General features: G+C 40.6%; 1 protein-coding gene across 1 annotated transcript in view; it reads right to left on the reverse strand.

Moving 5' to 3' along the window:
• Positions 1–559: 559 nt before the first annotated feature.
• LOC123828270 (adhesion G protein-coupled receptor E2-like) overlaps positions 560–17621 on the reverse strand; it is a 30403-nt gene continuing 13341 nt past the window's right edge. The window contains 9 exon segments of the mRNA XM_045853085.1: positions 560–1076; positions 2535–2645; positions 2731–2899; positions 4396–4487; positions 4754–4801; positions 4804–4822; positions 15849–16084; positions 16360–16521; positions 16523–16558. Coding sequence (XP_045709041.1) covers positions 1068–1076; positions 2535–2645; positions 2731–2899; positions 4396–4487; positions 4754–4801; positions 4804–4822; positions 15849–16084; positions 16360–16521; positions 16523–16558 — 882 coding nt within the window. The 3' untranslated portion in view covers positions 560–1067.

The raw sequence follows: 17621 nt of genomic DNA on the forward strand, positions 1-17621 counted from the left end.
ATATAGCCAAAGACACTGAAATTAAGAACAAATGGACAGTAACCAGAGAGAAGGTGGAAAGGGATAATGGTGAAGAGGGTAAAGGGTTTGCAAGAACAATTATAAAGGACACATGGACAATAACAAGCGGGTGGAAACAGCAGGGGAGTTGGGAAGGGCTGTGGTGGTGGGGAGGAGTGGGGGGAGGCAGAAAACTGTACTTGAACAACAATTTTAAAAATGTTTTTAAAAAAAAGAAAATTAATAATGATCAGAAAAATACAAATTAACACCACAATGAGCTATCACCTCACACCTGTCAGAATAGCTATCATCAATAAATCTCCCTGGCCAGCGTAGCTCAATTTGTTAGAGTGTCATCCCATAAAACAAAAAGTAATGGGTTTAATCTCAGGCAGGGTACATGCCTAGGTTGCAGGCTTGGTCCCTGGTCAGGGAGCATATGAGAGGCAACTGATCGATATTTCTCTCCTTCTCTCTTTCTCCTCTCTCTAAAATCAGTAAGCATGTCCTCAAGTGAGAATAAATAAAATAATAATAATAATCTACAAACAGGAAGTATAGCTGCATAAATTAATTTATTTCCCTCTGAAAGCCCCATGAAGGCAGGACCTGCCTGAGTAGCTCTTAATTTCTGCCTTAGACATGGTGAATAATTAATCATTTTACACAAGTACACAATTAAACCTCTAGAAATACTGAAAAAAGAAATTAAGAAATCCAGACATTAGCATGAACATTCCACTCTTCTTCATGTTCATAAACGTTCAGTCTCTGGAGAGTCCGTAGAAAGCAGAGCCTTTGCAGAAACTTAACTCAAAGTTCCTAAAAATTGGGCCACCACTGGAATTTTACATGCCAAACTTTCCAAGTACACAGCAGAGCAAAGAAAAATTCCAGATTTTGCAGAGGTTGAGTTTCCAGCATGTCCACCATGACTTCTTTCACATTGCTGATATGAAGAATTTCTTGAAACACACCACAAAGTCTTTCTATCCTCTCTCAATGGCTCAAAGAATGGCAGGGCAGTTTCCATGGGATAAGAGGCTATAGATCAAAAGATCTTCTTAATTCACCTGGAAAGAGAATATTGTAGAAATTAAATATAAGACTATGGAAAGAAAACTTGAAAGTTTCCTCTAATGAAAGAAATGAGAAATTTAAGAAGATTTTAGTCAAAAAATTACCTTGCCACATGGATTGGTCAGGGTAAGAAAAGGCCATATCAATTGGGCTTCCTAAGGAGTTTCATTTTCCTATGTTATCTAAACCCCAAGTTACAGAGGATAAGAACAACTAAATGTGCTACAGAAATAGTCTATCTTTTTGAAAATGTGTGTTCTGATCCCTCTGCTTCAAGGTTTTTGAAATGTTACTTTATGTCTTCAGTCATAAAAGAGGGCAGGTGGGAAATTAATGAAAGGTCAGAAACACTATCTATTGTCCATTACCGAGGATATAAAAGAAGCGGCATTGAACTCTTCTGTTTTTCCCTTCTCCTTTCCATCACCAATATCAGTTATTTATTCCTAGGTCTAGAGAAAGCTCAGTGTAATTCCTAGTGCTTGACATGGGCAACTTCATATGCCTCTCTCTACTCAAGAAGTTTATAAATGTTGTGCTTCAGGAAATTATTCAGAAGTGAACACAAGAGAAAGTACATGTAACAGGTTTCACACAGGGGTGACATGATTTGTCTTTTTAGTTCTGAAAAGATCCCTCTGACTTCTGGGTAAAGAGGCATTGGAAGGTGATGAGAATGGAAAGGGGTGGTCAGTCAGGAGGATGTTGCAGTGCTTCAGGCAAGTGAAGGTGGCAACCTGGCTCAGGGACGCATTTGGAGGATGTAGATGTGATAGAGACTGAGTCAGCTGGGCATATTGGGGACATACTTTCCCTCTCTAAAAATAAATTAATTGAATCTTTTTTAAAATGAAAAAAAATAGAAATTTTTAGATCTAAACCAGTAGTGGTTCTTAGTAATCACTGCCAGGAATTTTCCATGCACTTATGGTTTGTCCATCCTGGTTCTGAAGTGGGAGGAAGGTGCTGAAAATATCAGGCAATCTTACTAAGAAAGTCCAAAATGCCAAGTAACACTGATTTCTGTTCAGTTCTTAAATATGTACATCATTTTTTCCCATCTTTGCCTTTTTAGTTTGGGTGGTGCTGAGTGACTGTGAGATAGAGGTGGATGAAGGGTAAGATAATGTGGCTCTCTGACTGCCATGTGCATCCCTGCTTCAGGTAATCGATTCTCAGCCATTTAGTTAACCATGCATGGCATGCAGCAGTCATTCAGTAAGAGTGCTGATATGTGAAAGTCAGGATGAACACAGTTCCGAAGGAGTAAGAGCAAAATACATGTTTTTTCACTGGGACCATTGCTAATGGTTAAGGAGTTAAAGAGTGAAGCCCATGGGAGCCATGTTAGGACATCCCCTGCTGTATTCCCAGTTTGTCCAGTGTGAGGGGCATGAGCTATTCCTTACATCAGTTCGAGTGAAGGGCTCTGGGAACATTGGGGATCTCACCATGCTAGGCTTGGAAGATTCAGATGTGGCCCTGCTGGAGAGGGTGTACTTCTCAGAGTCTGTTTTGATTTTCCTCACTCGTTTAAACCATTGTCTGTATTGCTCCCGGACCTGCAGAGGCAAAGCATGCTCTGAGTCAGCTCACTGAGAGGACTGAGAATAGAAACAGCGATAGGTGGGAGTTGGACTATGGTACCTGCTGGCTGAGGAGACAGTACACCAGGAAGATGAAGACGCCCTGCAGGCTATTGATGATGGTGAAGAGATAGGCCATGGCTTGGGCAGCTGGGCCCACCTGCAGGATTCCCAGAGACCACGTGCAGCCCAAGATGAAGAGCTGGGCCATTGCTTTAAATGTCAGCATCCTGAGTAGGAGGAGAAATGAGGTCCATGGTGCACCCAGAGCAACAGAATCAAGGTCACTCTCATCTCTACCCCATGGATGTTCCTTCCTGCTTTCCCCTGTTGGTGATGAATTCACAGACTAGAGTTGTGTTCAGCTCTGATCTCTACTGTCAATGATTCTCCACAGTAGAAATGCCACTCTGGTCCAAGGTGGTTTTGACTATATTGAGTAGGGTTGTGACACTTCAAAATGTAGGTTTCAAAAATTTTATGATGCTCCATGTAGAGCCCTGATTTTATTAAACCAACATGTCTGAGGCTGCACTGCGCATCAGGCAGGCTCTGTGCTGGGGCCTGGGCAGTGAAAGTAACGGAGGAAGGATTTCTCTTTTCACAAAGCTCACAGTCTATTCAAATGACTGATATAACCAAATAATGGCATGCAAAATTTAGAAAGGATACTGATGGGAACATTCAAGAAAGATCATTAAAATTGCATAAGAGCCCTAGATGGTGTGGCTCAGTGGATTCAGTGCTAACCTGCAAACCAAAGGGTCTCTAGTTCAAGAACATTATACTAAGTGAAATAAGCCAGGAGGTAAGGGACAAATACCATGTGATCTCACCTTTGACTGGAACATAACCAACAAAAGAAAAAAAGCAAGCAAAATATAACCAGAGACATAGAAATTAAGAACAATTTGACAGTAACCAGAGGGGAGGGGGAAGGGGACAGTGGGGAGAAGGGTTTTCAGGAAATACTTATAAAGGACATGGACAAAACCAAAGGGGAGGGTGTAAGCAAGGGAGAAAGGTGGGTTTGTCTGGTTGTGGGGGGAGTGGTGGAGAAAAAAAATACAGACAGCTATAACTGAACAACAATAACATAATTTTTTTTTTTAAAAAAAGGGTCTTTAGTTCAATTCCCAGTCAGGGCACATGCCTGAGTTGCAGGCCAGGTCCCCAGGAGGGGGTGTGTGAGAGGAAACCACACATTGATGTTTCTCTCCCTCTCCTTCTCCCTCCCTTCCCATCTGTCTACAAAGATAAATAAGTAAAATCTTATAAAAACCACTTATAATTGCACTCCTGAAACAAAGCAGTGCCCATGCTTCCTGGAATAGAATATTTTTCCAGACAGAAATGACGAGGGCTGAGGAGCCTGAACTGAGGGTAGTATGAAAATGTAGGCTGGGTGCATACAGGTTCTTTGTACTTTTGTCATAGGACTGCTGACAAAAGTCCAAAGAAGGTTCATCAACCAACTTCAGTCCTTCCTGCTGCTGAGGGAGTCACAAGCTGGGGTTAGAGACAGAGCTTTGTGGCAGGGGAGTCAGCTGCACACCACTGAATCCCAGCCTGCTGCCCCACAAGGATCGCTGCATCTCTTTACCCTGGGTTCCCCTGGCACCCCCTGGCACACCCTGAGTGGGGACATCAGGGGCTGCTGAAACACATGGATTTGCTCTTGGGACCACATGTGACTATGGGCATGTCACCCTCTTCTCCAGCTTACTTTGTATTCTGCAGGGTGGACACATCAGTGTTGAGGGAAGAGAGTTTGCTTTTCAAAATCCAGAGTGTCATCAGAAAGAAAGCCAGATTGACCTTTGGGAACACAGAGGATTAGTAAATATACTTTTAACTTGTTACCTCTAGCCTAGCTTGTCCAATAGCAATTCCACACTTCAATAGTTTTGATACTTAGTGTCAGAGTTTGTAGTTTTAGGAGCAGTCTGAGAAAATCAAAGCAACCCAATCAGAACCCAGGAAAATTCCTACCCCCTGTCATTCCCTCCCCCCACACCCTTATAATTCTGCTCTTCTAATGATCCTCAGCTGAATGTTAAGGATGCTCTGATGTCATCACTCACAGAGATGATGGCGCAGACGGGTCCAAGGAAGCCCCCACATAAATCCTTTTTTCTGGGTGGAGCCAGCAGCTAAAAAAAGAGATTATTAAGAATGCACTGGTCAATACCATATGATCTCTGAAGTATATTCTAAAGAAGAAGATAAGCAAATTAGCAAAATAGAACCAGAGGCATAGAGACATGGAACAGGCTGACAGCTGTCAGAGGGGACAGGGAGATGGGGACAGCGTGAAAGAAGGTGAAGGGATTAGTCAAAGAACATATATAAATGACCCATGGACATGGACAACGGTGTGGGGATTGACTGTGGGAATCAAGGGTGGCCTGGAAGGAGAAAGGGCTGAAAAATTGGGACAACTAATAGCATAAACAATAAAATATATAAATTAAAATATAAATAAATAAACAAAAAAGAAATAAGAAAGAAACTTCCAAATACAAAATTAAAGAAAAAGGGATTGGTCCTTCAAAGTCTAGAACAGTTATGTAAATCCATTCACTAATTCATTCAACAACAAATACTGAGTGTCCCTTCTGTGATAGGCTCTGTGTCTGGCTCTGAACATTCAGTCATGAAGAAATCAAACATACGAAACTCTCAGATCGGCAAAGGAACAGAGCAAGTGGCTTAGGTTACCAAAACATTTTTGAAAACAGGACAACACTTACAGCGGACATTGAAAAACCAGACGGTAAGGAGACTGCTTCAGGACAACAGGGACCCAGGGATCAGCAAGGAGACCGGGGAGTTGCAGCCCCCAGGTCCGGGTCTGCCTCAGGGCACCCGGGAGAGCTGAGTCACTGCTCCCTCCCTGGACTACAGGGGTTGAGCAACACCAGGGGAGACCTTATTGCTTGAAGGCACAGAGAGGGGAGTTGGACTGGGAGACAGTCACGCAGGGGCTGCGAGCACCCACCCATAGCCCTGGGAGAAGTGAGTGCCTACAGCTGGCACGTTCAGAGGTGGCCTGGATGTGCACCCCCAGCCCCAGCCCGGTGGGAGTGTGGATCTGTGAAAAACCCAGACCTCGAAGCCCTGAACAAGGAAAGGGTGCAGGGTTCTCGGGTTTCTAGAGCCTGCAGTGGTGAACTGAAGAAGCATGCACCCCCTCAGGAATCCTGACTCTTGTGCTGTGAACCCGGAAGGGACATGGCACCTGGGGGTTCCTAGAGCCCAAAACTGAAAAAACTGATGGAAGTGCATGCCGCTTTACGATCCCCAGAGCTTGCATCGTGAATACAGAAAAAGATGCCAGTGCTTCCCAAGAACAAAGCACCCGCCACGGTGAAATGTGGGGGAAGGGTGCATCTCCTTGCGATCCCCAGAGCTTGCATAGTGAACCCGGAATGGATGCAGGAGCTCTGCGGGGGTGCAGAGCTCTCCCCGGAGCCAGGAGATGGCGGCAGTGAGCTCTGAAGAGCGAGCTCAGGAGCGCCCACGGTCCTATAGGGGAAAGTCAGATTGGCTCTGGGGAGAGCACCCTGCTGGCCCTGGGGACAGTACCGGAGAGGCTTACTGAGTTTTGACAGGGAAGAGTGATAAGCATTTCAAACCCCCCCTCAGCCTGCTGAAGCCAGCAAGACCAGAAAAACTGGTCTGGCCAGTTAGAAACTAACAATAGGTTTTTGGGTTTTTGTTTGTTTGTTTGTTGGGGGGGGAGGGGGATTGGGTTTTTTTTCTTTTTTGTTTTTTGTTTTTTTTCTTTTTTTGGCTATTGTTGGTTGATTGTTTGATTTTATCTTGTTTTTTTAAGTGACTTTTTTATTTTTCAATTCTTATTATTTTTATGTCTCTCAATCCCTTATGTTTCTCTTCCATTCATCCTAGTATTATTCCTTCTAATCCAAACTTATCTCTCCTGCACTCCATCTTCTGCTATCCCCTCCCCCCCTTTTTTTTTGAGCTTGCAAGTTACTGCAAATTTGTATTATCTTTTTCTCACTTTTCTGACATTTTTTATTTTAATAGTATTTTGGTATTCTTTCTCTTTCTGTATAATCTTCTTTGCTTGGCTGGTTATACTGTCATTTGATAGGTTCCCCCTGTTATCTCAGTCACAGTGTGTTGATAATTCACTATCCTTCATCTGTGTTCCATTAGTACATCTCTCAAGGTTCTATACTCCTTATTCTTGTTACCTAGATCTCATAGATTCTGCCACATGATTGTTGCTTTAATATTACTGTAAATAAGACCTAGTTCATACAATTTTGTAAATACTACTCAACACCCCTCCCTGATCTCAGCCCACATTGCAATTTTCTGAACTATATTATTGTGGGGGTTGTCTCTATTCTTTTACACACTACTCCTATTTACTAATCTTTATTCCAACCGTACCTCAGAATCTGACCTCCCACAGCCTCACAGCTTTCTAGATCCAACTAACAATCCTTTTGTCCCCAATAAGAGTCTTACCTTCTTTCTATCCTTTCTAAAACATGGCTAGCAGGGTGGAAGATCACGGTTAACACTACACATAGCCAAAGGATCTCCCATCTCTTCTCTACTGGCTGCTACTGTAAATATCATAGAATACTGTCTTGCTGTCTTAAACCATTTTGCCTTACTCCTCCAACTGATCACAAAAAAAAGCAGGGGGAACTTGTGAACACCAGGATACACAAAGGAGACTGCACCACTGAATCTCACAGGTATTCTACCACAGAAGTTCACACCATACTCACAGGGAACAGATCAATTTAAGAAACAGAGGCTAACAAAAAGAATCTCACGAACAATAAGAAACCAAAGAAACAATCCCCAAATGAAGGGAAAGGAGAAAGCCTCAGAAAGAATACTAAATGAAATAGAGGCAACTCAGCTATCAGATATTGAGTTCAAAACAATGATTATCAGGGAGCTCAATGAACTCACAATGAGCTACCAGAAACTAGAGGGAAGCTACAATGATCTCATTGCAAACTATATAAACATGAAAAAGGAAATACAAACTATCAACCAGGGACAACAGGAAATGAAGAATGCCATTTCTGAACTGAAGAACACAGTAGAAGGAATGAAAAGCAGGATTGATGAAGCAGAAGATCGGATTAGCAAGCTAGAGGACGAAGTAGAAAAGAACACCCAGAAAGAACAAGAAAAGGAAAAGAGGCTCAGAAAGAATGAAGAGGGATTAAGAGAAATACAAGACAATATGAAACATAATAATATCCATATAATAGGGATACCAGAAGGAGAAAATGAAGAGCAAGATATAGAAAACCTATTTGAAAAAGTAATGGTGGAAAACTTCCCTAATTTGATGAGAGAAAAAATCACACAAATCCAGGAAACACAGAGAGTCAGAATCAAGAGGAACCCAAAGAGGCCCACCTCAAGACACATCATAATTAAAATGGCAAAATTTCAAGACAAAGAGAGAATATTAAAAGCAGCAAGGGAGAAACAGGAAGTAACATACAATGGAGCCCCAATAACGCTAACAGCTGACTTCTCAATGGAAACACTCCAAGCCAGAAGAGAATGGCAAGAAATATTCCAAGTAATGAGAACCAGAGGTCTGCAACCAAGGCTCCTTTACCCAGCAAGGCTCCCAATCAAGATAGAAGGCCAAATAAGAAGCTTCCCAGATGAAAGAAGTCTAAAAGAATACACCTCCACCAAACCAGCTCTGCAAGAGAGGGTGGGGGGGAACACACGTACATAAAAGACAATGAATAAGTACCTATCAATAATAACCTTAAACGTAAATGGATTAAATGCTCCAATCAAAAGACATAGAATAGCTGAATGGATAAGAAAAAATGACCCACACATATGCTGCCTACAAGAGACCCACCTCAGGATAAAAGACCTGCACAGGCTGAAAGTGAAGGGCTGGAAACAAATCTTCCAACCAAATGGACAGGAAAAAAAAAGCCAGGGTAGCAAAACTCATATCACACAGAAGAGACTTTCAAAAAAGGTCCATAAAGAGAGACCCAGAAGGTCACTTCATAATACTCAAGGGAAGAATCCACCAAGACGGCATAAATATTGCAAGACTATATATGCACCCAACATAGGAGCACCCAAATACATAAAGAAAATCTTAGAGGACTTCAAGAAAGATATGGACAGAAACACAATTACAGTGGGGGATTTTAATACCCCACTATTATTAATGGACAGATCTTCCAAACAAATTATCAACAAAGATATTGTGGCATTGAACAATACCCTTGATGAAATGGACCTTACTGATATATACACAGCGTCCATCCCAAAGAACCTAAATACACATTCTTTTCAAATGTACACGAAACATTTTCAAAGATAGACTACATGATAGGACACAAAACAAGCCTCAATAATTTCAAGAAAATTGAAATCATACCAAGCATTTTCTAGGATCACAAATGACTGAAGCTAGAAACCAACCCAAAGGGAAAAAAAAACAAAAACACTCAAAATCATGGAGATTAAATAGCATACTATTAAACAATGAATGGGTCAAGAAAGATATTACGGAAGAAATCAAAAGGTTTCTGGAAACAAATGAAAACAAACTCACAACAACCCAAAACTTATGGGACACAGCCAAGGCAGTCCTGAGAGGGAAGTTCAGAGCAATACAGGCCCACCTAAAAAAGTTAGAAACATTTCAAACAAACAACCTAACCCTACATCTACAAGAACTCAAGGAACAACAACAGAGACAGCCCAGAGCAAGCAGAAGGAAGGAAATAACCAAGATCAGAGCAGAATTAAATGACATAGAGACTAAAAGCACAATTCTAAGGATCAATGAATCCAGGGGCTGGTTCCTTGAAAAGACAAACAAAATCGACAAGCCTTTAAGCAGGCTCATCAAGAAAAAAAAAGAGAGAGGACCCAAATAAACACAATCAGAAATGAAAGAGGAGAGATTACAACAGATACCACAGAATACAAAGGATTGTAAGAAATTACTACAAAGAACTGTATGCCAAGAAATTTGAAAACCTAGGTGAAATGGACAAGTTCCTAGAAAAATATAATCTTCCAAAACTCAATGAAAAAGAAGCAGAAAGCCTGAACAAACCAATAACAGCAAAAGAAATTGAAGCAGTAATCAAAAAACTCCCAACACACAAAAGCCCTGGACCAGATGGTTTCACAGGAGAATTCTACAAAGCATTTCAGGAAGAGCTAACCTCTATCCTTCACAGACTATTCCAAAAAATCCAAAAAGATGGGAGACTCCCAAACTCTTTTTATGAGGCCAACATCATCCTAATTCCAAAACCAGATAAAGACACAACAAAGAAAGAAAACTTCAGGCCACTATCACTGATGAACATAGGTTCTAAAATCCTCAACAAAATACTGGCAAACTGCATCCAACAATACATTTCAAAGATCATACACCATGACCAAGTGGGATTCATTCCAGGGATGCAAGGATGGTACAATATTCACAAATCAGTAAATGTAACACATCACATAAACAAAAGCAAAGACAAAAAACCACATGATCATATCAATAGATGCTGAAAAAGCATTTGATAAGGTACAGCACCCATTTACGATAAAAACACTCAGCAAAGTGGGAATAGAGGGAGCATTCCTCAGCATAATAAAGGCCATATAGGAGAGACCTACAGCCAACATCATACTCAATGGGCAAAAATTAAAATCTTTTCTACTAAGATCAGGAACAAGACAAGGCTATCCACTTTCACCACTTCTCTTCAATATAGTACTGGGAGTTTTAGCCACAGCGATCAGACAAGCAAAAGAAATAAAAGGCATCCAGATCAGAGAGGAGGAAAGAAAACTGTCTCTGTTTGCAGATGACATGATAGTGTACACAGAAAATCCTATAGACTCCACCAAAAAACTGCTTGACCTAATAAATGAATTTGGCAAAACAGCGGGATACAAAGTCAATATCCAGAAATCAAAGGCATTTCTGCACACCACCAATGAAACAGCAGAAGCAGAAATCAAGAAAAAAATCCCATTTGAAATAGCAAAAAGAAAAATAAAATACCTAGGAATAAACCTAAGCAAAGATGTAAAAGACGTGTATTTAGAAAACTACATAACACTGAGGGAAAAAAAAATCAAGGAAGACACAAACAAATGGAAACATATACCGTGTTCATGGATTGGAAGAATTAAGATCATCAAAATGTCCATACTACCCAAAGCAATTTACACATTCAATGCAATTCCTATTAAAGTACCAATGGCTTATTTCACAGACATAGAACAAACACTTCAAAAATTTATATGGAATCATAAACGACTGCAACTAGCTGCTGCAATTTTGAGAAAGAAGAGTCAAGCAGGAGGGATCACAATACCTGACACTAAACTATACTACAAGGCCACTGTAATCAAAACAGCCTGGTACTGGCATAAAAACAGGCACATGGACCAATGGAACAGAACAGAGCCCAGAAATAAACCCAAGTCTCTATGGTCAATTAATATTTGACAAAGTGGGCAGCAACATAAAATGGAGTAAAAATAGCCTCTTCAACAAATGGTGTTGGGAGAACTGGACAGCCACGTGAAAAAAAATGAAACTCGAGCACCAACTTACACCTTATACAAAAATAAATTCAAGGTGGATAAAGGATTTAAATACAAAACGTGACACCATTAAAGTACTAGAGGAGAACGTAGGTAGGAAATTCTCAGATATCTCATGCAGAAACTTTTTTACTGACATGTCCCCTAGAGCAAGGGACATAAAGGAAAGAATAAACAAATGGGACCTCATCAAAAAAAAGCCCCTGCACAGCTAAAGAAAACAGTATAAAAATAAAAAGATAACGAACTGTATGGGAAAACATATTTGCCAATGATACCTCAGACAAGGGTTTAATCTCCAAAATATATAAAGCACTTACACAACTCCACTCTAAGAAGACAAGCAAACCAATTAAAAAATGGGCAAAGGACTTGAACAGACACTTCTCCCAAGGAGGACATACAGAAGATCCAAGGACACATGAAACGATGTTCAATATCGCTAGCTATCAGAGAGATGCAAATTAAAACTACTTCACACCAGTCAGAATGGCCATCATAAACACAGCAACAAACAACAAGTGTTGGAGAGGTTGTGGAGAAAAAGGGGACCCTAGTGCACTGTTGGGGGGGGACTGCAGACTGGTACAACCACTATGGAAAGCAGTATGGAACTTCCTCAGAAAACTAAAAATGGATCTGCCTTTTGACCCAGCAATTCCACTGCTGGGACTATATCCTAAGAACACTAAAACACCAATCCAAAAGAACCTATGCACCCCAATGTTCATAGCAGCACAATTTACAATAGCTAGGTGCTGGAAGCAACCTAGATGCCCATCAGTAAATGAATGGATCAAAAAACTATGGTACATTTACACAATGGAGTCCTATCAGCAGAAAGAAAGAAGGAGCTCCTACCCTTTGCAACAACTTGGATGGAGCTGGAAAGCATTATGCTAAGCGAAATAAGCCAGGCAATGAAAGACAAACACCATATGATCTTCCCTTTAACAGGAACCTAAACAACAAAACAAAGAAACAAGCAAAACATAACCAAAGACACTGAAATAGCGGACAGGCTAACAGTGACCAGAGGGGAGAGAAGAGGGAATTTCAGGGGAGAATCGGAAGGGCTTACAGGAACAAATTGAAAGGACACATGGTCAAAAACTAGGTGGAGGGTGGTGATGGGAGGGAGGTGGGGAGGGTTGGGTGGGTAGGCTGGACTGGGAGTAAAAGGGAGAAAACTACTTGAACAATGATTAAAATAAAATTTAAATAAAGTAATCAAACATGATCTTAAATCCCACACATCTCACATCAGGCAGGAGATGCACAAACACAATGCAACTACAAAACAAAATGAGTGGCTAAGAGAATGTTACACTGGATGTCAGTTCCAGTCTAGGAAATGAGGATGGTAAAGAAGAGTCCACAAGGAAATTATATTTGAGCTGAGACTGGAGCAATGATTGGATGTTACTGAGATTGTGTTGACACACAGGAGAAGTCTGTATATGTGTCAACAGTTTTTGAGAGTCCTGTGAATCTCACATGACTTTAAGGGCTGTTCCTGCCCTAGTTAATATAATTATTTTCATCTGTTGCAAAACCCATCTACTGAATATTTTGAATTATGGCCTTTTTGAGATGTATTTCATATACCATAAATTTCACCCATTTACACTGTACAGTTCAGTAACCTTTAAAATACTTACAAATTTGTATGATCATCACAATCTAACTAGAACGTTTTCAACTCCTCAAAAAATTCACATTAGCAATCAGTCCTCATCTCTGCTTCCATGCACCTCACCACCCACCACAGTCCCACGGCACCAGTGCTCTACTGTCTGTCTCCTTGGACATGCCTGAACCAGACATAAATGTATTCATACAATATATGGTCTTTTATGACTGGATTCTGTCACCTAGCCTAATGTTTTTCAATCAAGGTTCACCAGGTTCACCATGTTGCTGCAAGTTTTTATGTCTGAATAATATTTTTAATTCCTTTTTAATGGCTAAATAATTATATATAATATTTTATATGTGTGTGTGTGTATGTATGCCATTCTTTTATCCATTGATTGATTAATGGATGGTTAGTGTGTTTCCAATTGCTGGCCATTTTGAATAATGCTGCTGTGAGCATTCATGGACAAGTTTTTGTGTGGGCATGTGTTTCCATTTGCTTTGAGTATATACATACAAGTGGAATTGCTAGGTCAAGTGGTAGCTATATGTGTTCAACATCTGAGAAACTATCAAACCATTTTCCAAAGTGGCTGCACTATTTTACATTCCAACCAGCAATGCATAAGAGTTCACATTTTTCTACATCCTTGCACACGTTTTTTACTCTCCATGTTTTTATTTTAACAATTTAACATAATTACTATGAGGCAACCTCTCATTTTAATGTCTTTGATTTTCATTCTCCTAACAACTCAAGGAGTTGAGCATCTTTCCATATATCTGTTGGCCATTTGTATGTCTTCTTGGGAGAAGTATCTGTTCAGGTCCTCTGCCCATTTTTTTACTGGATTGTTCCTTTCTTTGTTACGGAATTGTGTTTTTTATTTAATTTATTTTTTTAAATTATCTTAATGTTGTTCAAGTATAGTTGTCTGCATTTACCCCTACCACTCTCCCAGAAACCCAGTCATCCCTGAATCCCTCCCCTGATTCCAACCCCTGCCCACTGTTGGTTTTGTCCATGTGTCCTTTGTAGTTGTTTATGAAAACCCTTGTGGAATTGTAAGAGTTCTTTATATTTTTTGGATATTAAGCACTTATCAAAGGTGTTGTTTGAAAATACCTTCTCCTACTCAGTAAGCTGCCATTGGATATCCACCTGAAAATTTTGAAAACATTTATTTGCAAAGATATATGCATCCCTATGTCTATTGCAGCATTACTCTTGGTGGACAAGACATGGAAACAACTTAAGTGTCCTTTGATAGATGGTTGAATAAAGATGTGGTACTTACATACAATGGAACACTACTCAGCCACAACGAAAGATGAAGTACTGTCTTTGGGACAACATAGAAGGAGCTGGGGAATAGCATACTAAGCAAAATAATTCACACAGAAAAAGTCAAGAACCATATGATTTCATTCATATGCAGAGTACAAAATTGAAAGCAACGAATGACCAAATAAGACAAACAAACAAACAAAAATTCACAGACACACAGGCAACAGTATGGTGGTGACCAGAAAGGGGGATGGGAAGAGGGAGTGAGGGTAAAGGTGGCCAAATATAGGGTGATGGAGGAGATTTGACTTTGGTGGAAAACAAACAATGCAGTATACAGATGATGTATTAGAGAACTGTGCACTTGAAACCTATATAATATTATTAACCAATGTCACCACAGTAAATTTAATTTTTAAAAGATTTTAAACTTTTACATGTGTGTTTATAGCAACACCTTTCATAGTAGTTACAAATGGAAAAAATTCAAATGTCTATCAACTGATGGATAAATTTTAAAAATGTGGAATATCTATATAATGGGACATTATTTACAAACAACACCAGCAACAAAAACAACAAAGAATGATGTCATGATACTGGATAAAACATGATGAACATTGAACACATCATGCTAAGTGAAAGAATCCCATCACAAAGATAATATGTATTATTTCAATTATGGGAAATATCCAGGATAGGGAGGTCCATGTAGATTACAGGTTCAGGGCTTGGAGGAGTGGGTAGCAGGAAGGGGGAGTGCATGATATTGTGTATGAGATTTCTTTTGGGGAGCTGAAAATGTTGTGAAAGTTGATCGTGGTATCGACTGCACAACTCTGTGATTATTGTCAATACCATGATTTGTACTCTTTAAAGGAGTAAATTTTAAGGTGTTTGAAATATATTTCAAAAATGAGTAAAGCCATTAAAACTAACGTTAAAAGCTGAAAATAAAAGAGTGAAACTCTGGAGCCAGACACTCTGGATTTGAATACCAGCTCTGCTATTTACAAGCTGTCCACTTTTGGTCATTTACTTAATGTCAACATGTCTCAATTTACTTATCTTTAAATGGGTCCATTGCAGTGTCTACTTTACAGTACTGTGAGAGGACGAATCGTGCTAACTAATATAATAACAGCTAGAAAAATGACTGGCACAGAGTATGCACCATGCAAATCTCAACTGTAATACAATTTATTGTTTATATTATTTAAATCAGCCCTATTCCCCAAATATAAAATCAGAACCTCCTATAGTGTTTAGATAAAGAGGAAAATTACATTGTTTATAATAATGTCCAAAGCACTTTTTTAAATTATACCTTTGTAGGGGTTAGGATCAAGGGTGGGAAGAGGGGATGACTGGGGTGGGGGGGGAGTGGTGGGAGGAAAATGGAGACAACTGTACTTGAACAACAATAAAAAATGTGAAAAAATGAAAATAAATTAAAAATAAATTATACCTTTGTTATTTCAAGAAGAGGTTTAAAGACATTCCCCTTAATCATTATAAAACATGACCCAAGATTACCACTTGTTGTCTCCAGTAATATGATCTGGCATAATCAAATACTACACTGGTTTTATAAAGGCCAGAGACATGGTGAAGAAGATAAAGAAGTCAGAATTTGCCCTTACCGGGCAGCTGTTCCATAAAGGTGAGGCCTGGATGCTGCAGAAATGGCCACAATGACAGCCGGGACTCCATAGCCCACAGGGAACATGAACTTCTTCATGAACCTGCTCACATTGGAGTAGTTGACCACAGTGAGGTTGCGTGCAGTGAGGAAGAGGTGCAGGCCCTCCAGCAGCATCCAGGTGAAGGAGGCCAGGTAGAGGTAGTGTAAGGCACCTGCGATGATGGCACACAGCACCTGGGGAAGCAGTCAGAGTCACCAGGTGGGATTGTCAGGGTGGAATATGGTCCCAGCACCTGTCCTATGCCTTGCCATTGGGAAGATCTCTGTTGTATATAAAGGAATAGTCAAAGAGGATGTGTTTGCTAGTTGGGTCAGTCAGTGTGAAATTGGCTACTCACCCCTCTTAACCTTCCCAGAACCCAAGGACATTTTATTAAGGGGTTAGAGATGGAGCCCTGAACTCCACATTCTATGACAGGTCACAGGGTCCTTTGGGACAGCATCAGTACCCTGAGCTCCGTTCTGTCGATGGCAGTGAGGAAGAGCAGGTGGGCCAGGAAGAGGCAGATGCAGAGCTGAAGGTGGAGGGAGGTGCTGGTGTTCTGGATGGCTTTGCACAGCAGGAAGGTGAGGGCCGCCAGGAAGAGGCACAGCAGAGAGAGGCTCAGCCCCCACATAGGTGATCACAGCCAGGGCGACATCCTCCTCCTGAGACCCAGCAAAGAAGAGATCTCAGTCACACTGTCCTGTTCTGGGGCAATAAAACTTCAACCATTTACCCTTCCCTTCCCTTCCCTTCCCTTCCCTTCCCTTCCCTTCCCTTCCCTTCCCTTCCCTTCCCTTCCCTTCCCTTCCCTTCCCTTCCCTTCCCTTCCCTTCCCTTCCCTTCCCTTCCCTTCCCTTCCCTTCCCTTCCCTTCCCTTCCCTTCCCTTTCCTTTCTTTTTCTTTCTTTTTCTTTCTTTCTTTCTTTTTTTTTATTTCTTTTCTTGAGGCAGAGGGAGTGGGGGGCAGAGAGCGTACAGCAATGTTAGGAATGGGGGGCAGAACCAGGTAAAATAGTGATATTTATGGATACTGTTAGAATTTTCTGGAGTTCTGAACTGATTAATTCAGACTGGAAAAAACAAAATATGGAAGAGTCCTCTCTCAAGACCAAGCCCTGGAATTCACAGGGTTCATTTTCCTCTAGACTTCTGGGCATTGACTAAGCTGTAGGTGATCATGTAGGGTCATGGGGGCACACAGCTTCAGGTTACTGTGTGACCAAGTCTGTGCCTGGAGACTCGATGTCCAGGGATCAACTCCCCACCCCAGACTCACTCACCTCATCCCTGCAACACTTCTTCCTTACTGTGATGTCCTTGGTTAAAGAAGGGAAAGGACTATGCTCTGATGCCTTTGGTTTTCAAGATTAAAACTTTTCTGCCTATTGTTTCAAGTCATCTTAAAGCCATGAGGAATATTAAAAAAAATTAATTTTGGTGTAAGTAGGTGATAAAAAGAGGGAGGGAGGGAGAGAAAAACAAATGTAAAACTGATAGAGAAAACAGAGGTAAAATGTTTAAACTTGGCACATCTGGATATAGAGTGGTATGGTATTATTTGCACTATTTCTATTGTTGCAACAAATCTGTAAGATTCAAATTGTTTACAAATAAATAGCAAGCCCTCCAGGTGATTTTGATGCATACTAGGTTTGAGAATCTTTGGTGTAACAAGATAAAACCAATTCCTCTGCCACATAAAGAGCTCCCAGATCCATAAGAAACT

Source organism: Phyllostomus hastatus, unplaced genomic scaffold (genome assembly GCF_019186645.2).
Source record: "Phyllostomus hastatus isolate PE091 unplaced genomic scaffold, TTU_PhHast_1.1 phas_contig_98, whole genome shotgun sequence".
In the NCBI taxonomy this organism is placed as follows: domain Eukaryota; kingdom Metazoa; phylum Chordata; class Mammalia; order Chiroptera; family Phyllostomidae; genus Phyllostomus; species Phyllostomus hastatus.